This window comes from Oncorhynchus tshawytscha, linkage group LG04 (assembly GCF_018296145.1).
Source record: "Oncorhynchus tshawytscha isolate Ot180627B linkage group LG04, Otsh_v2.0, whole genome shotgun sequence".
In the NCBI taxonomy this organism is placed as follows: Eukaryota; Metazoa; Chordata; class Actinopteri; order Salmoniformes; family Salmonidae; genus Oncorhynchus; species Oncorhynchus tshawytscha.
Genome location: NC_056432.1, coordinates 44,787,063 through 44,808,236, shown reverse-complemented (window position 1 = coordinate 44,808,236; position 21,174 = coordinate 44,787,063). Strand labels below are relative to the sequence as shown.

The window sequence follows — 21,174 nt, the reverse complement described above, 5'->3', positions numbered from 1 at the left end:
CAGAAGATTTTTAAAAAAAACCCATCAACATCAATCAATGATCCTCCTGGTTGGTTATAAAGGTTATAATCAAATCTCCAGCTATAAACTCTTTCTTGTCATCCATATTTGTTCATCCACATTATTATTAGAATTCTGGAAAGGACATTTGTCACTGTATACTTGTGAAAATCTCTGAAAAGAACAAGCAATTATCATTTAAAACAGATTACTTAAGTAAATTAACCAATTTTACAACCAACTGAATGTGCCATTTTTGACACAAGGGAAATAATTGGGTGGAACTCAGACAGCGTTTCCTTTCCTAGACTATTAAAAGTTCAAGAATGGGTTTCTTTTAACTGTTTGTAAAATGAGTAGCAGAGATTCAGTGATGTCTGGGGTTGCATCCGAAGTGACACCCTATTCTCTATATAATGCACTGCTTTTGATCAGACTCTGATCAAAAGTAGTGCACTATGTAGGGAATAGGATGCCATTTCTGATGCTGCCCTGGTGAGTGTTTTACTCTGTTGTTTCACCAGGCTGAAGTGCCACAACAAATGTACCAAAGAAGCCCCACCTTGCCATTTACTGATCATCCAAAGAGGAGGAGGAAGTAACCCCCTCAAAGGTAAAAGGACTGTTGGACCAGCAGCTTACTGTAGGACTGAAGACTGACTTCATATGCAGGTCCAATAACTTCAAGGACGATTTCACCACTCGTCTTTCAATTCATACATGTTATGTCATTTAGCTGATTATTTTATCCAAAGCGACTGAAAGCAGTGATTGCATACATTATGTACCATTTTAATCGCAGTAGAACTTCTTGATACACATGGCACAAACCTTGAGTATCATTCTCATCGTAAGCAGTAACACAAACTGCACATGCATCTCAAGCTAGGAGACACATATATAGCCCTACTGTAATTACGCAGTGCATATTCATATTAGGTATACTTATTAGGATTCCTAGAATATAGGTGCTTTTGCTATTGAAGTACTATTTTAAAAGCTCATCATTCTCTATTATAGTGCTTTTGTTATTGAAACTTTACTTTAAAAAAACGACTCATTCTCTGTTATAGTGCTTATGTTACTGAAGTATTACTTTAAAGTGCTACTCATTCTCTGTGATAGTGCTTATGTTACTGAAGTATTACTTTAAAGGGCTACTCATTCTCTGTGATAGTGCTTTTGTTTGAAGTACTCATTTAAAAAGATTCTCTGTCATCTAAAGTGAGCTTTAACTGTATGTCCTTTACACCTTTCTCTTTTTCACCCAACCGGTGTGACAGATCACCAAGGAAATCAAGGTAAAATAATCCATTTATGAACCGTTCTTTTGTTTTAGTACAGAACCTTCAAAAAAAGCAAGGGAAGATTCAAGTCTCTGCTACTTGAAGTTGGCAAGCTACAGTATCGTAGGGTGTTCTTAAGTGTTCCCTTGCGAGAGCAAAAAAGGACCATCTTCAAAGAAGAGGAGTTTGTCATATTTTCACATTCAGAAATTTGAGAAAATAAAGACTTTCTCTCAGTGTCTTGTTGTTTGTCTGATTCGGTCTATCCCCAGCTCGTTTGGTACGGACTGAATCGGTACCATGTGACATCAACAACCCGCTCAGGTACACAGACCTGCACATCAGTCAGACGCTGCCCAAAACCAACAAAATCAACAAGGTAGGAACTACCAGACGCATGAAGGCATGCTCACATGTACGTGCGCCCACACATACACATGCACCCCCCGTTCTGTGCTTCCACATCTGAGCTCTGTTGTCTTGATATCTGTTATTTTGGTCTGTTTGAAATGTGCATCACCTGAAGTCCAGTCAGACGGACCAGGATTACTGGACCAACCACCGACAACTGGATTATTTTAAAAACAAATTAATTTTCACACTTCAAAAGTAGCAGCTCATCAATCCCACAGATACTTTTCAATTCTTCAAACATTGTTTGGGATTTCCGCAAATCCCCCTACCCCATTATTAAGTTTGCAAGTCATCATAACTTCATAATGGAGGTATTTTGTTTGGAAACCCACACTATAGTGTTTTAGACAACTTTTAGTGGATGAGAGTTATAGTTTTATCTCACTGTGATTATATTTGTCTTATTGTGTCACGTTCGTTAGTATAGACGGACCAACGTACGTAGAGTTCCACATATTTATTAGACAGTGAAACTTAGAAAAAACAAAACAATAAAGAATAAACGAACCGTGACTACAATGCAGTGCAAACAGGCAACTAAACATAAACAAACAATATCCCATAACCCACAGGTGGAAAAATGCAACTTAAGTATGATCCCCAATTAGAGACAACGATTACCAGCTGCCTCTAATTGGGAATCATACACAAACACCAACATAGAAAATGAAACCTAGAACCCCACATAAACTAGACTAAAAAACCCTAGTCATGCCCTGACCTACTCGGCCATAGAAAATACAGGCTTTCTATGGTCAGGACGTGACATATTGGGTCTTCATCAGATGTCCTGTCACATGAAATATAACCCATTGGATTGCTTTGAGTCTTTATTTAAACAAGACAGAACTCTTTTTTTATTCACTGTGATAATAAGTAGTTTGATATGAGATCTCCCTTACTCTACCACATCAATACAACCACAAAAAGTTAATGGTGTGTATGTGTGTGTGTGTGTGTGTGTGGGGATGCTATTAATGAACACGCATAGCAGCGCTCAATAATAAGCGAGTGTAACCAAGGCCACTTATTTATACCTTACAACGTAATAGAGCTTTTATCTCTCAAAGAAAAGCCAGCATATCTCTCCCCTAAATCATATCTTGAGCAGCACTATCTCTATAGACCCGTGTCATAACAACACAATTAGTCGACAGGTGCATTGTCAGGTGTTATCTTCTGAATGAGGAAGTCTGAAAAGAGACAGAGTTCTACCTGCTCTAGGCCATAGAAATGCATTATAGTACTGGTTTATTTAATTCTGTGCTCCAGGCACTGAGGTGGATACAGGAGAGAGGTGCCTGAGGGTTCTAGAAGAAGAGAGTGTGTGACTCACAGTGGGGATGAGCTGTCTGTCAATGTTCGACTGAAGGGCACCAAAAAAGCTATCATGTAAACAGCAAGTAAACTCACAAGCCTAGGAAAATGAAATTATTTTGGATTCACAGTCAGTTTTGAGACTTGTTTCACCTGTGGGTCTGTATTCATTTTACACCTTGAAATTGACTCCCTCACTCGCTCTTTTTTTGTTTGTTTTACCCCTCACTCACTCTCTCTCTTGTCTCTCTCTCTCTCTCTCTCTCTACCTTTCTCTCCCTGTCTCTCATCTCTCATCTCTCCCTCTCTCTCTTCCCTCCACCTTTATCTCTCTCTCTCTCCATCCCTCTCTTTTTCACTCTCTCTCTGTCCTCAGGATCACATCCCTGTCCCGTACCAGCCAGACTCCAGCAGTAACCCCTCCTCCACCACCTCCTCCACACCTTCCTCACCCGCTCCACCCCTCCCTTCCAGTGCCACCCCTCCCTCCCCCCTACACCCTTCCCCACAGTCAGCACGGCAACAGAAACAGTTCAACTTCACAGGTACAGGATGAAATTAAAACCTACTCGTCTCATTTTCACCCCATTTTACACCTGATGTACTTAACAGAAATCACATCTCAATAAGGGGTCCAGGTTTGACATCATAACAGACCATCAGACCAACTCTTGAATGCCCCACTACTTGAAGTTTATTGTTGTGTCTAAAAACACACATTTGCTCAAAACATTTTTTTAATGCTTAAGTGTGTGTACAAGTACATTACTGTATTTATACTTGGGGAAACTTCAAAAATTACTGGAGGATGTCTTTAAAGTGCATTTAGAAATGTTATCTGATAGACGTAGTAAATGTAGTGCCACTCCGCTACTCTTTGATTTTTAGAGCTGTCTGTCCTACATCTCTGCTCTAGGAAAGAAATATCATTATTGCCATTTCAACCCTTCTATGAACCCAGCTCTGTACCACTCAGACCCATTCTCCCTCTCTCCCTCTCTGCAGCTTCTTCTTACTTCAAATACAAGCAGCAGTTCATCTTCCCAGGTAAGTGCCTCTTAATTGATCATTACGCCTAACCAAAATGCACTGCACTAGGCCAAAGTAAGAGGAGGAGGACTTTTTTGACGTTGTGATTTGATGCTTCTGTTCCTCTCCTCCTTGACAGCTTCTAAACTCTAAAGCCTTTTTCTCTCTAAGCCTGTCTTAGTTTTTGGTCCCTTAATGTGGAGACATGAGCATCTCCTGGCTGGACCATTGCAGAAGGGTCTTTTAAAACAGTGTTTCTTAATCCTGGTCCATTTTGGTTTTGGCCCTAGCACTACACAGCTGATTCCATTTATCAAGCTTTGATGATTTTATTCAGGTGTGTAGCGCTAGGGACACAATCAAAATGTGCACCCCTTTGGTTCCTGAGGACCAGGATTAAGAAACACTGTTTTAGAGAGATATTTTACAAGAGGGGATGTGACTGAAATCATATGGGGGTGGGAGAGAACATTTAGGAGATACAGTATGGTGGTATAGGATCGGTCCTGACAGAGTATCTCATGTATCTCAAGTCCTGAGTAGTAACAACTCCTAATGCTTATTATTTATTATTTACAGCCCCTGTATTATTGTAATGATTTAGCATGGACCTCACCCCCCAGGCATGACCCTTGAAGTCCCCAGCAGAGCTCAGTAGATTATTACAGGGTTATTACATACATAGATTATTACACTGTAGTTACCATGGTATAAGGGCTATTTTATGATTTACCATATACTGTATACTGCTCCAGACGTGTCCCCGGCACCAGAGGCTCCTAACAGAACACCCCAGGTCATCCTTCACCCTGTCCTGTCTGAGCCTGGGTGAGTAGAACTCTAGATCAAATCGTATTAGTCACATGAGCCGAATACAACAGGTGAAGACCTTACAGTGAAATGCTTACTTACGAGCCCCTAACCAACAATGCAGTTTAAAAAAAATAAGAGGAAGAGTAAGAAATAAAAGTAACAAGTAATTACAGAGCAGCAGTAAAATAACAATAGTGAGACTATACACAGGGGGGTACCGGTACAGAGTCAATGTTCGGGGGCACTGGTTAGTTGAGGTAATATGTCCATGTAGGTAGAGTTAGTAAAGTGACGATGCATAGATGATAACAACAGAGAGTAGCAGCGGTGTAAAAGAGGCGGGGGGGGACAGTCTATGACTAGGGTGGCTGGAGTCTTTGACAATTTTTAGGGCCGTCCTCTGACACTGCCTGGTATAGAGGTCCTGGATGGCAGGAAGCTTGGCCCCAGTGATGTACTGGGCCGTACGCACTACCCTCTGTAGTTCCTTGCGGTCGGCGGCCGAGCAGTTTCTATACCAGGCAGTGATGCAACCAGTCCGGATGCTCTCGATGGTGGAGCTCTAGAACTTTTTGAGGATCTGAGGACCCATGCCAAATTTTTTGTCTCCTGAGGGGGAATAGGTTTTGTCGTGCCCTCTTCACGACTATCTTGGACCATGTTAGTTTGTTGGTGATGTGGACACCAAGGAACTTGAAGCTCTCAACTGGCTCCACTACAGCCCTGTTGATGAGAATGGGGGCGTGCTCAGTCCTCTTTTTTCTGTAGTCCACAATCATCTCCTTTGTCTTGATCACATTGAGGGAGAGGTTGTTGTCCTGGCACCACACGGCCAGGTCTCTGACCTGCTCCCTATAAGCTGTGTCATTGTTGTCTGTGATCAGGCCTACCACTGTTGTGTCATCGGCAAACTTAATGATGGTTTTGGAGTCATACCTGGCTGTGCAGTCATGAATGAACAGGGAGTACAGGAGGGGACTGAGCACACACCACTGAGGGGCCCCTGTGTTTGGATCAGCATGGCGGATGTTGTTACCTACCCTTACCACCTGGGGGTGGCCCGTCAGGATGTCCAGGATACAGTTGCAGAGGGAAGTGTTTAATCCCAGGGTCCTTAGCTTATTGATGAGCTTTGAGGGTACTATGGTGTTGAACGCTGAGCTGTATTCAATGAATAGCATTCTCACATAGGTGTTCCTTTTGTCCAGGTGTGAAAGGGCAGGGTGGAGTGCAATAGAGATTGCGTCATCTGTGGATCTGTTAGGGCGGTATGCAAATTGGAGTGGGTCTATGGCTTCTGGGATAATGGTGTTGATGTGAGCAATGACCAGCCTTTCAAAGCAATTCATGACTACAGACTTGAGTGCTACGGGTCGGTAGTCATTTAGGCAGGTTACCTTAGTGTTCTTGGGCACAGGGACTATGGTGGTCTGCTTAAAACATGTTGGTATTACAGACTCGGACAGGGAGAGGTTGAAAATGTCAGTGAAGACACTTGCCAGTTGGTCAAGCGCATGCTCGCAGTACACGTCCTGGTAATCCGTCTGGCCCTGCTGCCTTGTGAATGTTGACCTGTTTAAAGGACTTACTCACATCGGCTGCGGAAAGTGTGATCACTGGTGGCTCCTCGCTGGCTGTCAGCTCTGGCGGTTCCGGACAGGAGGGAGACTCTGACGGCTCAGGACAGGAGAGAGACTCTGGCGGATCCGGACTGGAGGGAGACTCTGGCGGATCCGGACTGTGACCCGCCGTGGTAGGATCCGGACTGCAATCTGTCGTGGTAGGTTCCGGACTGTGACCCAACGTAGGAGGTTCCTGTCTGCGGCCCGTCGTAGGAAGTTCCGGTCTGTAGACTGTTGCCGGACACTCTGGACTGGGTACTGTTGCCGGACGCTCAGGACTGGGTACTGTTGCCGGACGCTCTGGACTGGGTACTGTTGCCGGACGCTCTGGACTGGCGAGGCGCACTGTAGGCCTGGTGTGTGGTGCCGGCACGGGTGGTACTGGGCCGAGGACACGCACCTCAGGGCGAGTGCGGGGAGGAGGAACAGGGAGTACTGGACCCTGGAGGCGCACTGGTAGCCTGGTGCGTGGTGCCGGCACTGGTCGTACCGGGCTCTAGACACGCACCTCAGGGCGAGTGCGGGGAGAAGGAACAGTGCGTACAGGGCTCTGGAGACGCACAGGAAGCCTAGTGCGTGGTGTTGGCACCGGTGGTACTGGGCTGGGGACACACACCTCAGGGCGAGTGCGGAGAGCAGGCGCAGGATGTACTGGGCTGTGGAGGCTTACTGGAGGTCTGGAGTTTAAAGCTGACACAACCCGTCCTGGCTGGATGCTCATTCTAGCCCGGCCAATGCGAGTTGCTGGAATATAGCGCACCGGGCTAGAAATGCGCACTGGAGACACCGTGCGCATCTCTGCATAACACGGTGCCTGACCAGTTACACGCTCCCCACGGTAAGCACAAGGAGTTGGCTCGGGTCTCCTACCTGACTTAGCCAATCTTAGCAAAATTTTTTATTGGGGCTGCCTCTCGGGCTTCCGTGCTAGCCGTGTACCCTTATATCTTCACCGTTCCTCCATTCTCCTGTATCCCTCCTCGCACTGTTCCAAAGAATCCCATGCAGGCTCTGGCACTCTCCCTGGATCGATCGACCAACTCTCAATCTCCTCCCAGGTTGTTACCTATTCGTCCTTCTCCCGGGTCCATTTCTCCATTAAGCGCTGTTCCTCCCAATCACACTGCTTGGTCCTTTTATGGTGGGTTATTCTGTCACGTTCGTCGTACGGAGGAGACCAAAGCGCAGCGTGATTAGAATACATACTTTTTAATGAAGACGAAGAACACTTAACAAACTATACAAAAACAACAAACCGAACGTGAAGCTATATAAAACTAGTGCAGACACAGGTAACTAGACATAGACATAGATAATAACCCACCAAATACCCAAAGAACATGGCTGCCTAAATATGGTTCCCAATCAGAGACAACGATAAACACCTGCCTCTAATTGAGAACCAATCTAGGCAACCATAGACATATATATACACCTAGATGATAAACAACCCCATAAACCTACAAAACCCCTAGACAGTACAAAAAACACATACATCACCCATGTCACACCCTGACCTAACTAAAACAATAAAGAAAACAAAGAATACTCAGGTCAGGGCGTGACACCCGGCTACTTTGAGCTGCTCTGTGTGAGCATTTTCCTGTTTGCTTATGGCGAAATACAGCTCATTCAGTGCTGTCTTAGTGTCAGCATCCGTTTGTGGTGGTATGTAGACAGCTACGAAAAATACAGATGAAAACTCTCTAGGTAGATAGTGTGGTCTACAGCTTATCATGAGATACTCTACCTCAGGCGAGCAAAACCTTGAGACCTCCTTAGATATCGTGCACCAGCTGTTATTTACAAAAATACATAGTCTGCCACCCCTTGTCTTACCAGGCGCCGCTGTTCTGTCCTGCCGATACAGGGTATAACCGGCCAGCTGTATGTTGATAATGTCATCGTTCAGCCATGACTCCGTGAAGCATAAGATATTACAGTTTTGAATGTCCTGTTGGTAGTTTAATCTTCCGCTTAGGTCATCGATTTTATTTTCCAAAGATTGCATGTTTGCTAGCAGAATGGAAGGAAGTGGGGGTTTATTCGATCGCCTACGTATTCTTAGAAGGCAGCCCGCCCTCTGGCCCCTTTTTCTCTGCGTTCTCTTCACGCAAATGATGGGGATCTGGGCCTGTTCCCGGGAAAGCAGTATATCATTCATGTCGGGCTCGTTAAAGTAAAAAAGGATTCTACCAGTCCGTGGTGAGTAATCGCAGCCCAGAAGTTATTTTCGGTCATAAGAGATGGTAGCAGTAACATTATGTACAAAATAAGTTAAAAAACAAGTTACAAACAACGCAAACACAATTGGTTATGAATACGTAAAACGTCAGCCTTATTTTTCAGTGCCATTTTGGAGTTAAACTGTTGACAAATACCTCTGATTCTTCCTCCGGATCCAGTCACCAGTGAAGTAGGTCGGAAAATAACCTAAATGTTATTTTTTAATGATGTGCTGAGAAATGTTGTCAAGCGATGCGGTCACAGAGTAATGTCCGTGTGGGCAAAAAAACAGACTGTTTCAGATAACCCTCATATCACATCTTGTCTGCCTATCTCTGTCCCTTCATTGGTTAAAGAGGATAGCGACTTTGAATCATTTGAGCAAAGATGTTTTGGTGACAATTTCAATGAGAGATGAAGGGCTAGACAAACACTCTGGGGCTAATGTTAGCATGGCCTTCACTTCACGCTACAGTTACGATGCCAACTGGATTCCGCTTGGTTTTTTGAAAACCACGGCTGCGGAAAACAAGCAGACGGAGGAGACAAGGACTGATGGAGATGTCTTTGGACTACTCAGCTAATTAGATTATAATCTCAATTGATCACAAAACTAAACCCAAGGTAGCACTCAGTAACTTTAGCTTTCAGTAACTGCATATGTACCAAGATGTTCAACTAAACCTAAACTAGCTTTCATAGACGATTTTCAATTGTTTTCAATTATTGGTGGATTTTTATGCTTATTGAAATGGTCATTCCTTTTTAGTATCGCTCCCATGGATATCTCATCCCCTCCTCAATTGACGTCTTTGGAGTCTTCAGCTAATTACATTATAATCTCAATCAATCACAAAACTAAAAGGTAGCGTTCAGTAACTAGCTTTCATAGACAATTTTTATAGTCAATTACTGGTGGTTTTTAAGCTGATAGAAATAGGTGGCTGTTTGAATGACTTGTGTTTGATACCTTCTAAGTGACTGACACAGGTGTTGTCTCAGTGTCAATATGACAGGGGAAATTAGTTTAAGGTGGCGCCAGCAACAGTCGCTCTGTCTCTCTCGCTTTTGCTCTTTTTCCTCCCTCTCTCTCACACACTCTCTCTCTCTTTCACCCCCACTGCTCTCTCCCTCTGTCGTTCCCCTCTCCTTCTCCGCCTTCTGACAAATGTGAATACATTATCTTGGTTATGAAACACACATTCTCATGATTTAATTAAAGCCCGTCTTCTCTGTGTGCAGCTCCACGCGCTCCCTCGCCTAGCCAGCACCCAGTGGCAGCTGGCTGATTCCCCTGCCTTAATGGCCTCTTCCCTGGTTTAATGAGGGCCTCTCTCTGGCCCCGGCTGGATCCTCTCATTAGGAGACAGAGGCCCTACCAGGGGCCCCACGCGCCACAGGGACCACATATAATTTCATACACATATCATCACGACACTGAGCTGCCAATCAGTGTCTCTCCTCACACAGATACTGTGTGTGAATCTGTAATGATGATACAGAGAGGTTAGGAAAGGTTAAATGCAGCTAAATGGACAAAAAGGATGGCTCACTAAGTGTATGGTGTTTAATCAATGATGCATGATTCAACAGGGTTCAGCGCATATGTATAATGCTAACGTGTGGGATGTAAAGTGCTCATAATTCCCGTCTGCATGCTGTGCTCTTGTTTTCAGAATCGAGGTCAACCCTTTAAACCCTTTACTACAGATTGAAGTTGAACCGACATCAGACGTGAGTCCCCCCATCCGATGGCATTGTATGATTTCTTTCTGAATAAGATCTGTGTAGCCTTTGTCATGTCTGTTATAGTTTGGCATGCTGACGCTCCTGATGGTAATCCTCTGCAACCCCACAACATGGCTGTCCATTTTCACTGTTTCAATTTAATTGGATTTTATTTTAATATAAAGTAGAGGCCAGAGGACAGCACATTCAATAATTATTATAAAACACTTATTGTTGACCTGGATGGAAATTAGTTTCACTCTTCCTCTCCTGAGCAGAATGAGGAGGGCAACGATGAGGCGGAGTACTCGGAGGATGAGTTTGAGGAGATGAACCTGTCTCTGCTGTCAGCCCGTAACTTCCCCCGTAAAGCCAGCCAGACCTCCATCTTTCTCCAGGAGTGGGACATCCCCTTCGAACAGCTAGAGATAGGGGAGCTCATCGGGAAAGGTAATAGACAGACTTAAATAAATCAGCCTCTGACAAGATCAACAGACTCCATCACCATCATCTGACCAGCTCTCTCCGCTCAAGCCAGGAACTGACCCTTTCCATCTCCGGAGGATGCAGCTTTCAAAGACTTGGCCTCTATTGGTTGACTTGTCATGATATATTGCTTGCATCTTTTTTTGTTCTTGAAGTGCTTAGCGATTCTATGAAAAGCGTATTGTATTGTATTATTATTATTAATACAATACTGTGAGAGAGCTGACCTATGCTCTAACACTTAAAAGGCATTAAAAACAGACAGAAGTAAAATGTGCAAAAATGCTTAATTAATTGTAAAACGGCAGGATAAACCAAGTAAACAAGTAACTGATGGCTAAAACTGTGGCTCACCTTACACACACAAGGATCTCTCAAAAAATGACACACCTGCTGTTAAAAGCAGTTCCTTTAATAATTAGGTCAGAGGGACCACACCTGTGTTCAAACAGCCGCTCAACGAGCAAGCCTATCAGGATACAGAACCAATTAACAGGGAAGAGGTACAATTGACATTGTAGCTATAGTATTGCCTGGAATGATGAATGGTTCAAATGAAAGGGATTTTGCATTCAACTTGTTTTACATTAATTGAAATAATGTCAATACGATACAATTCCATGCAATACCATACAATAAAATTGTATTAGTCCAACTCTTACAGTGGAAATTGGTCCACCCAATTGATCCACCCCCCTGAAAACGGCAGCCCTCCAGTCACAAAATTCAGACCCCACTTTTTAGTGTCAGACTTGAAACCTCTGTGGCGGAAGAATCAGAATTAGTTGTGTAACATAGACAATAAAGATGTCTTATCTGCATAATATGCTTATGTAATATACTTGTTATTTGAATGTATCCCTTCGGACTCTGGTGTTGGCAGTTGCACTTCTTCCCTCAGCTGGGGCTCAGTCACCCGGGGCCCAAAGAGGGGAGAGGTCAGGCTTGTCTTTCACATGTCCCTGGTGCTATGCAGAATATCAGAAAGGGAAGAGGACAGGAGGGAACATTGTCTTCATATGTGAATGAGTCTTTACCTATTCTTAAACCATGTGAAGGGATGGCGTGATTAATGGGGAACCAATTACTTGTCTCCACAATGTCTGTGCGCCAGTCACTCCCTCCCTTATCATTGGGGGATGTGTGTGGTAGTGTCTGGAACCATTGTATGTCATCTCTGGTGTTGCACTTATCCTGGGTGAGTGTATGACCTAGAGGCTCACTCCCCTCAGTGAGCTTGTCCAGGAGTGGGGTCAAGAAGGGGTTTTTACTTGAGATGGGAGTATCTGGAGTTGACAATTGATTTATGCCATTGGATGAGTTTGTGCTTTTGTGCTATGAAGTACCAGGAATGAGATTGAACCTCATCTTAGGGACCAAACTGAATGATAATTGATAGCGAATGCTATCTGGCTATAGGATACTCCTTTCTCATTTAAAGTCTCACCTTGTGACCCGTTCAAAACATCTGTGGTTTGTTATGTCGATTAGGGGGTGGATCTTGGCTTTAAAAGACCTTTGTACTTTTGTCTCGCTGCTTTTCAACGAATCAGAGACACTGATTTATCGACAAGCGATTGCTATTGCAAAGCTCTTACTATTAAAGATTTAGTTTACGTATAACTCTGACTTGTGTGATAAGTTTGTCTCTCCTCATTTGATAGTAAAGAAATTAACCACCACACCTCTCTAACCTCTAAGTTACAGTACCTTCTGCCCTCTTCAGGTCGCTTCGGCCAAGTTTTCCACGGGCGCTGGCATGGCGAGGTGGCCATACGCCTCATTGACATTGAGCGTGACAATGAGGACCAGCTCAAGGCCTTCAAGAGGGAGGTGATGGCCTACCGAAACACTCGGCACGAGAATGTGGTCCTCTTCATGGGCGCCTGCATGAGCCCTCCACACCTGGCCATCATCACCAGGTGAGTGATGATGTTTGTAATTCCTGAGCTCTGTTCCAACATGGAATACAGCCAACTGAAGAATTAATCAGCAAGCATGTTGTTACGTGTGCTCTTCAAGTACAGGAGGGGCATTGGGTCAGACAACCCTGTAATAAATATACTTGACAGCTTAGGAGTGGCAATACAATAATTAACATATTCTGTGTTTATTACCAGCAGCTGTTCTTGCAGTATAGGAAAGGAGCCCAACCCTTTTCCCGTCAACATAACCCCCTCTTTAAATTCACCTACCCTGCCCCTGATCCCCTTGTGTTCATCTCATAGAGTTGTGAAGTGGAATACTAATCGCAATATCAAAATCTCTGCAAAGCTATTGTAAAATAGTTTAGCTCTGTAGAAAAAAGACAATACATACACTTACTATGTAACGTAGATGCTGGGAGTCGAGAAGCAAGTGGTAAGTTTAATATAAGAGTTAACATGGAATGATACAACATAGGAGTAGTGTCTAGACAAGAACAAACAGAAACCAGACTGCCTGGGGAAGGAACATAAGGGAGTGTCAGATAAAGTGGAGGTTATGGAGTCCAGGTGCGCGTAATGATGAAAGCCATCATTCCCAACTGGCAGCGTTGAACACTGGAGGGGAGGACTTGACAGTTCCTGGTAGAGAGCCAGCCGCGATTCCCAGGATGGAACACTGGAGTCTCACTGCGGTGGCGGTCTGCCTGCTCCTTATGACGGTGAACGGCGCGCTGGAGTCTCACGTGAGCCTCGCACAACACTTCTTCTGTGCGCCTGAACCCCTCATCAACCGCAGGAGTGTCAGTCTGGCCCAGGGTCCACGGAGCCAGAGCTGGCTGAAACCCCAGAACGCTCTGGAAACGTGTCAGCCCGGTGGAGGTGTGACGTAACGAATTCTGGCCATGGAAGTAATTGGTCCCACTTTCCCTGCCGGTTCTAGCAGTAACTCCTCAGGAAACTCCCCAGCTCCTGGTTCATCCTCTCCGGAAAAACAGCTGGAATAGTGCCTCAGTGACCTGGAGAGCAGTAGGGAGACTAGAGAGAGGAATAAAACGACAGGATTTAGAAAATTGTCAGAGAAGGGGAGATCAGTGACAAAGTCAATGGATAGATGAGACCAGGGATCCCGATGCATGTGAAGGGGAAGGACTTTCCCTGTTGAAGCGTGTCAAGGAGACTTAGTTTGGGCAAACACAGAACAGGAATTGACGTAGCGAGTAATATCCTGCGCCAAGGTGGGCCATCAATACTTCTCGGAGAGTGATTGTATAGTACGGGTGATCCCAGGATTTCCAGCAATGACAGCTATTTGTGCCAGGTCAACAGGCACTCTCTTATCCCTGTGGCAATGTAGATGTGCTCAGGAGGACAGGTAGTGGGAGCGGGTTCCTTCTCCAGAGACTGCCGACTGTCCACATTTACATCCCAGACCACAGTGGCTACAACATGAGAGGGAATGGGAAAACAGGTCCTCTGGCATTCGGATGACCAGTCCGTGATCCTCATCCTTGACCCCACCTTGAGATGGTGGGGTTATGGCGTTGGAGCTATGGGAGACTGAGGATGATCTTGTGAGCTGGTGCACTAGTGATGAAGAAGGGGATGTTTTCCTGATGACTGGACTCCATGGTGAGGTTGAAGGGTGTGGTGATGGTTCCGGATCCTAGTGGCCGATTGCCAAGGGCTTGCACCGGGAACGGAGAGCGTGTATGAGGGAATGTTCAGAGAGGAGGCAGGGTCTGGTCATCCTGCCGTAGTTGGAGTAGGCGCTCACCCCCATCTCTGCCCTCCTGTGGAAGATCAAAAATACCTCTGAACAGAGCCATGAACCCCTCATACAAAGCCAGCTCCTCCTCTCCTCTCTCCCAGATGGCCATAGCCCACTCCAAAACCCACCCAGTCAGCAGAGAATTTTCTGTGGCAACCTTGGACCTCTCAATGGTGGGGGCTCCCATCTGATGAGCAAAATATAGGGAGCACTGGAGTCGGAAGCGACAGCATTTAGATAGGGTTCAGTTATATTTATCCGGGAGGGACAAACGGGCATTGCTGACCTGAGGGGGCTGCTGAATTGACTGATGTGCTGGCTCGCTGGGTCGACTGGTGGTATCCTCCGCTAGTGGAAGGCAACACCTCTCAGGCATGTTCGAGACGTTGTAGACTGCAAAGAACCTCTTCCATGGCCATCCCCAGTTGAGCCAGCTGGTCGTGGTGTTTACAAAGTAGGTATCCCTGTTTGTCGACCGTCTGGGAGATGTCCTGATTTCCTGCTGCTTCCATTTGGTGAGGCTGTATTCTGTAATGTAGATGCCGGGAGTCGAGAAGCAGGTGATAAGTTGAATATAACAGTTAACATGGAACGATACAACGTATTGCCTGGGCAAGGAACATAAGGGAGTGTCAGATAAAGGGGAGGTAATGAGTGAGGTAATGGAGTCCAGGTGTGCTTGATGATGAAGCGCAGGTGCGCATAATGATGACAGCCAGGTGAGCGTAATGATGATTCCCAGAACCGGTGGGTAGTAAACCGGCAACGTCAAATGCTGGAGGGGATGAGCGGGAGTAGACGTGACATACTAATTGATTTAGCTACTGTACAGTGTCATCTTTCCCTCGATCCTGACTAGTCTCCCAGTAAATGCCGCTGGAAAACATCCCCACAGCATGATGCTGCCACCACCATGCTTCACCATAGGGATGTTATTAACCAGGTGATGAGTGGTGCCCGGTTTCCTTGGCTTTCAGGCCAAAGAGTTCAATCTTGGTTTCATCAGACCAGAGAATCTGGTTTCTCATGGTCTGAGAGTCCTTTAGGTGCCTTTTGGCAAAGTCCAAGCGGGCCATCATGTGCCTTTTACTGAGGACTTGCTTCCGTCAGGCCACTCTACAATAAAGGCCTGATTGGTGGAGTGCTGCGGAGATGGTTGTCCTTCTGGAAGGTTCTCCCATCTCCACAGACAAACTCTGGAGCTCTGTCAGAGTGACCATTGGGTTCTTTGTCACCTCCTTGACCAAGGCCGTTCTCCCCCGATTGTTCAGATTGGCAGGGCGGCCAGAGCTAGGAAGAGTCTTGGTGGTTCCAAACTTCTTCCATTTAAGAATGATGGAGGCCACTGTGTTCTTGGGGGACCTTCAATTCTGCAAAATTGGGGTACCCATCCCTAGATCTGTGCCTCAACACAATCCTGTCTCGGAGCACTTTGGACAATTCCTTTGACCTAATGGCTTTGTTTTTGCTCTGATATGCACTGCCAACTGTGGGACCTTATATAGATGGATGTGTGCCTTTCCAAATTATCTCCATTCAATTGAATTTACCACAGGTGGACTCCAATCAACTTGTTGAAATATCTCAAGGATGATCAATGGAAACAGGACACACATGAGCTCATGTTTGAGTCACTCTCTCCCTACTCCCTCCCTGTGTGTGTCCGGGCTGTGCTGTCTGGCTGGTTGATTTGAAGTGCACTGGGTTGACCTAACTTAGATGTGCAGTGATTCTCGATGGTCCTCACATCTTGTGTAGAGATCTGTGCTTACACAAAGAGTTGCCTTTCTGAATGGTCTGCAAACTCCTCTGAATACTTTTCTAGGGGGACATGTTGGTTTTATTATAGGTTTAATAGACATGGTATTGTTTGTAATTTATCATGTATCAGGGTCCTCCAAGAAACTTGATGATTCATCTCAGGGTGTTTACTGTATGTGGCAGAGAATTTATATGAATAAAATATGAAATGTTTGTGGCTGTCTAAGAAAAGATACAGACGATGTTGCGGCTAAGAAAATAAATGTATGTTAAGGTAAAGGGGCAATCCAAAATTCCTCACAAGTAGAACTGCATACTTTCAGGTGAAGCAGTTCAATTGATAATCATACTGTTTAGTTAAGTCATAGCAGAAACATCTGAACATTCCCTCGTCCAGACATGGCACTGTTGTGGTATAGTACAATGTTCACTACTATGAAAATTCCTTCCTGGTGTGGTATTATTCTCAAACAAGACTGAAATTAAGAATACATTAATCTGGACCTTTAGACTATACGGTTCTGCAAAAATATGATTCTGGGATAATTGGCTTTAAAGTTCCGAACCATCATTGGTTTGAATGTTGTTAGGAATTTATATATTTTTTAAATATATTTTTAATATATATTTAATATATATTTATTTTTTAACTTAACTACATGAATTGGAGTATTTAGAGCAGTGGTCACTAATCTTTTCTGAGTCAAGATCACTTTCACAGTCAAAAAGCAAACTGAGATCTACCGCCCGGTTACATTTCTTTTAAACATTTAAAAAATGTAACATTAACTTAATAAAAACTGTTCTGTATGAATGACGTTTGGGCAGTAGGCCTAATATATTATCACAGCATGTTTCCCATATGCCTGGCCTGCCAATATTGTTATTCTCAGACCATATTATATTTCAAAAATCAAAGCTTTGATAACAAAATAGATCAGTTGGTGTAGCACTTGTGAGGTACTGCTGAACATGAATGGAAATAATTAGCTTTTTTATTTTACTGGACTGAAGGTACTTGTATCTGGCCAATGTTGAATGTTTATAATTTTAAGCTTGGAAAAGAGACCCTTAAACCCAGACTTGGGACCACACAACCACTCCACTGAATAGCATGCTAGTGATTGCTTTGCAATGCTTGCAGTTAGACACTGATTCCTTCCAAACCACTCATTGTTGAATTTGCGATTTCCAACTTGTTGTGTAATGTTTATGTCCAATGGCCGATGAGAACCGACACGTTTTATCTATAATTTGTCTTCATTATTTGTGACTCACCACCTGGATTCGGTTTTATGTAGCAATATTTGAATTTCTGTGTCTTACATTGGATAAAAGTAGAGACTCAAAGCTACAAAATAGAATATCAAACACTGCATTTGAGGAAACAATTGGAAAGTAATTCTGCTTTGAAAATTGATCAATTTGTAAACTCAGTTTTGGAGAAAACCGTCTTTCAATGTTTTGGTACTACAATTGGAGAGCCCTTCACTGTCTCCACCCATTCTGCATTGTTCACACCCTCTTAAGCCTTAGCCCCACCCATCTCTTTAAGGGCTGTTCCAACCGTTCTGTACTAACTTGCCAGCTACTTCCAGACATCTAAGAGAGAGAGAACAGTTCACTAAGCATTACATGCCCTATCGCTCTATCTGTGGTTTCGTGTTCAGAGCGCACACTGGACGCTCTGGCCAATAAGTAGGGTTGTTCCGAAAGCTCTGACCTCACAACTACAGTCAAGCACCCAAGCTAACATTACTTCCAGACACATAATGAGAGAACACCCCACTCTGACCATTTTACTCACCCTAGCAGTACTGGTTACACGGAACCCAAACCGGCTGCGCGTGTGCGCCATCGTGCGCGATCGTGCATTAATTTATTTTGTCCCCCTACACCAAAAGCGATCACGACACGCAGGTTAAAGTATCAAAACAAACTCTGAACCAATGACATTAATTTGGGGACAGGTCGAAAAGCATTAAACATGTATGGCAATTTAGCTAGTTAGCTTGCATTTACTAGCTAATTTGTCCTATTTAGCTAGCTTGCTGTTGCTAGCTAATTTGTCATGGGATATAAACATTGAGTTGTTACTTATTTATTTATTTGAACTCTGTTTATTAAGTTTTACACACACACATACACAGACAAGACAACACAAAGCAATATAAATAATATACTCAACTAGAAAAAATACAAATAATACATTTTTAAAAATAGCTTTAAATAGACCATACTTTAGACAAGTTAAACACACCAGGCAGAAGGCTACAAAGGTTAAAGGGCAATCTATAGTACAGGGACAGAGCAAACACCTCACCATTGTTCCTGTAAACAGTCAAGGGATAGGGGTGGAGAAATGCAACCACTCACAGACAGTCATGGCCACAGACCGACCATCCACTGGAACAAAAATAAAAAGTTTACAATGCTTTAAAATAAAAAAATGAATAATAATAATTTTATGTAGGCGTGATTTAAAAAATAATAATAATAATAACTGGGAAAAACAAGCTCACACCTTAGTCTCTGCCCGGGCAAGATGAACAAGGCATCCGCAGGTCACAATCATTAAGCACATCAACCTTAATCCCCCAGAAAAAAAACACAACAAAATGCTCATCCAACCCTTAAATCACAGGGGGGTCAAATACAGACTTATTTTGGTTATAATAAGAATGCCATCAGAGGATGGACTGTTTAAAGTAAGACCGGAATGGAGCCCAAGCCTCATTAAACAGTTTGGGGTTCCCACGTGAATTGAATTAAAAAATGTCTAGTTTCAGAGAGCACAACACATCTCTCACCCAATATTTATAAGATGGGGGAGCTGCCATCTTCCAGTTCTGTAGTATTAGCCGTCTAGCTAAAAGAGTTGTATAAGCAACAGTGTCCAACTGGATTCTTGACAGGGGGGTACCTATGGGCAGTACTCCAAAAAGGGCTGTAAGGGGAGACGGATCTATATCAGTGTCATATATATCAGAGAAACATTTAAATATTAATTCCCAGAAACCTGACAGTTTATGACAGCCCCAAAACATATGCAACAGTGTGGCTGGTTCCATTTTACATCTGACACAGGTAGGATCAAAATCAGAGAATATTCTTCCAAGTTTGGCCCCAGACCAGTGGATACGGTGAACCACCCTGAATTGAATGAGGTTGTGTTTAGTGCTAAAAGAGGACGAATGCACCCTGTGCAGCACAGATTCCCAGGTGTCTTCCCCAAGTTCTTCCCCCAAATCCTTTTCCCATCGAGTCTTTAAAGGCACCAAAGAAGGGTTCTGTAAGTTAAAAATGATTCCATATACATCTGAAATTGCGCCCCTAGGAAGCTTGTTCAGCTCCAATATGCTCTCTATAGCTGTATTCGCAGGCCTATGGGGAAATTCAGGTGTGTTAGCTCTGACAATGTTCCTAGTCTGGAGATAGTGGAAAAAGTGGGATTGAGGGAGGTTGAACTTTTCCTGCAGCTGAGCAAAAGAGCCAAATGTATCATCAAAGAATAATTGGGCTAGTGAGGAGAGGCCTAGTGAGTGCCAGATGCCAAAAGCCCCATCATTCAAAGATGGAGGAAATCAAATGTTCTGATTGATTGAGCCTGATAAAGAAAAGCCTTGGAGGCTAAAGGCTAAACGGAACTGATTCCAAATTTTAAGAGACTGCTTTACAATTGGGTTGACACACATTTTGCCTAGGGACACTGGGAGAGACGAGCACAACACAGAAGAAAGTGCAGCAGGTTTACACGATTCAGACTCCATCTGGACCCAGAGTGGTCTAGGGCCAGTAGGATCAGTCTGCAGCCATTACAGAAGGGCTCTGAAATTTGCAGCCCAATAGTATGTCTGAAAATTTGGTAGAGCTAAACCCCCCAATGACTTAGGCTTCTGTAAATGTTTTCTACCAATCTGTGGTACCTTGCCATCTCAAATAAAATGCATGAATGTTTGATCCAGTGAAATAAAAAAAAGATTTTGGAATAAAAATGGGTAAACATTGAAATAAATATAAAAATTTGGGCAACACACTCATTTTAATGACATTAATCCTTCCGATAAGAGAAAGAGGTAGCGAATTCCAAAAAGATTGTTTCAAACTGTCTGCTAGAGCAACAAAGTTTTCCTGAAACAAATTTGAATATTTCCTTGTCACTTTAACTCCCAAGTAGGTGAATTGATCCCGGACAATCCTAAACTGAGAACTTGTAAAAGAGCACTTTAAAGCAGCCTTGTTTACAGGAAAAAGCTCACTCTTGCCTAGATTCAGCTTGTACCCTGAGATTGATCCAAACTCTTTAAGAACAGATAAGGCACGTGGCAATGAGGTATCAGGGTTAGAGATAAACAAAAGGAGGTCGTCAGCATATAGCGAGACTTTCTGTTCTAAACTCGTCCTGATTATTTCTTGAATGGCATCATTAGAGCGTAGTGCAATGGCGAGAGGCTCGATTGCCAAAGGGAGAGAGTGGACAACCCTGTCTGGATCCGCGGTGCAAGGGAAAATAGTCAGAGGACAAGTTGTTAGTCCGTACCGAAGCCATGGGGGAAAATAAAGAATCGTTATCTACGCAATGAATTTGGCCAAAGCCAAAGCTTTTTCCGCATCAAGTGAGACCACCACTTCCGGGTCCTCCAAAGCTGGGGAGTACAGTACATTCATAAGGCGCCTAATATTGACCACGCGCAATGAGACTGAGGCTTTCTGCCAGACCACCCACTCAAAGAGCTATTATGAGCCCCTCCTTTATAGTAGAATCATACAACTAGAATCAAAAGACGGTGACATCT

At 44.0% G+C, this 21,174-nt stretch overlaps 2 protein-coding genes and 1 long non-coding RNA gene across 3 annotated transcripts in view; all 3 read left to right on the top strand.

Annotated features, from left to right (window-relative positions):
- The first annotated feature begins 525 nt into the window (after positions 1 to 525).
- LOC121846364 lies at positions 526 to 1,657 on the top strand. The gene is made up of 3 exons (XR_006083239.1): positions 526 to 613; positions 1,284 to 1,301; positions 1,559 to 1,657. It is a non-coding gene; the product is annotated as an uncharacterized LOC121846364 (long non-coding RNA).
- A 348-nt stretch (positions 1,658 to 2,005) lies between these two features.
- On the top strand, positions 2,006 to 11,049 carry LOC112249535 (kinase suppressor of Ras 2-like). Its single transcript, XM_042320174.1, has 6 exons — positions 2,006 to 2,011; positions 3,394 to 3,562; positions 4,023 to 4,064; positions 4,802 to 4,874; positions 10,384 to 10,441; positions 10,714 to 11,049. The coding sequence occupies exons 1-6, from the start codon at positions 2,006 to 2,008 to the stop codon at positions 10,900 to 10,902; spliced, it is 537 nt and encodes a 178-aa protein (XP_042176108.1). The 3' UTR covers positions 10,903 to 11,049.
- A 725-nt stretch (positions 11,050 to 11,774) lies between these two features.
- LOC121846315 (kinase suppressor of Ras 2-like) overlaps positions 11,775 to 21,174 on the top strand; it is a 30,601-nt gene continuing 21,201 nt past the window's right edge. Inside the window, exons 1-2 of the mRNA XM_042320173.1 lie at positions 11,775 to 11,859; positions 12,648 to 12,843. Of these exons, the coding sequence (XP_042176107.1) occupies positions 11,775 to 11,859; positions 12,648 to 12,843 (281 nt within the window). The remainder of the gene's footprint in view (positions 11,860 to 12,647; positions 12,844 to 21,174) is intronic.

Bases quoted from the DNA above. Each gene is read 5' to 3' on its own strand.
- LOC112249535 (XM_042320174.1), top strand. The intron at 3,563-4,022 runs GTACAGGATGAA...CCCTCTCTGCAG, and splicing joins GAAACAGTTCAACTTCACAG to CTTCTTCTTACTTCAAATAC. The intron at 4,875-10,383 runs GTGAGTAGAACT...TCTTGTTTTCAG, and splicing joins CCTGTCCTGTCTGAGCCTGG to AATCGAGGTCAACCCTTTAA.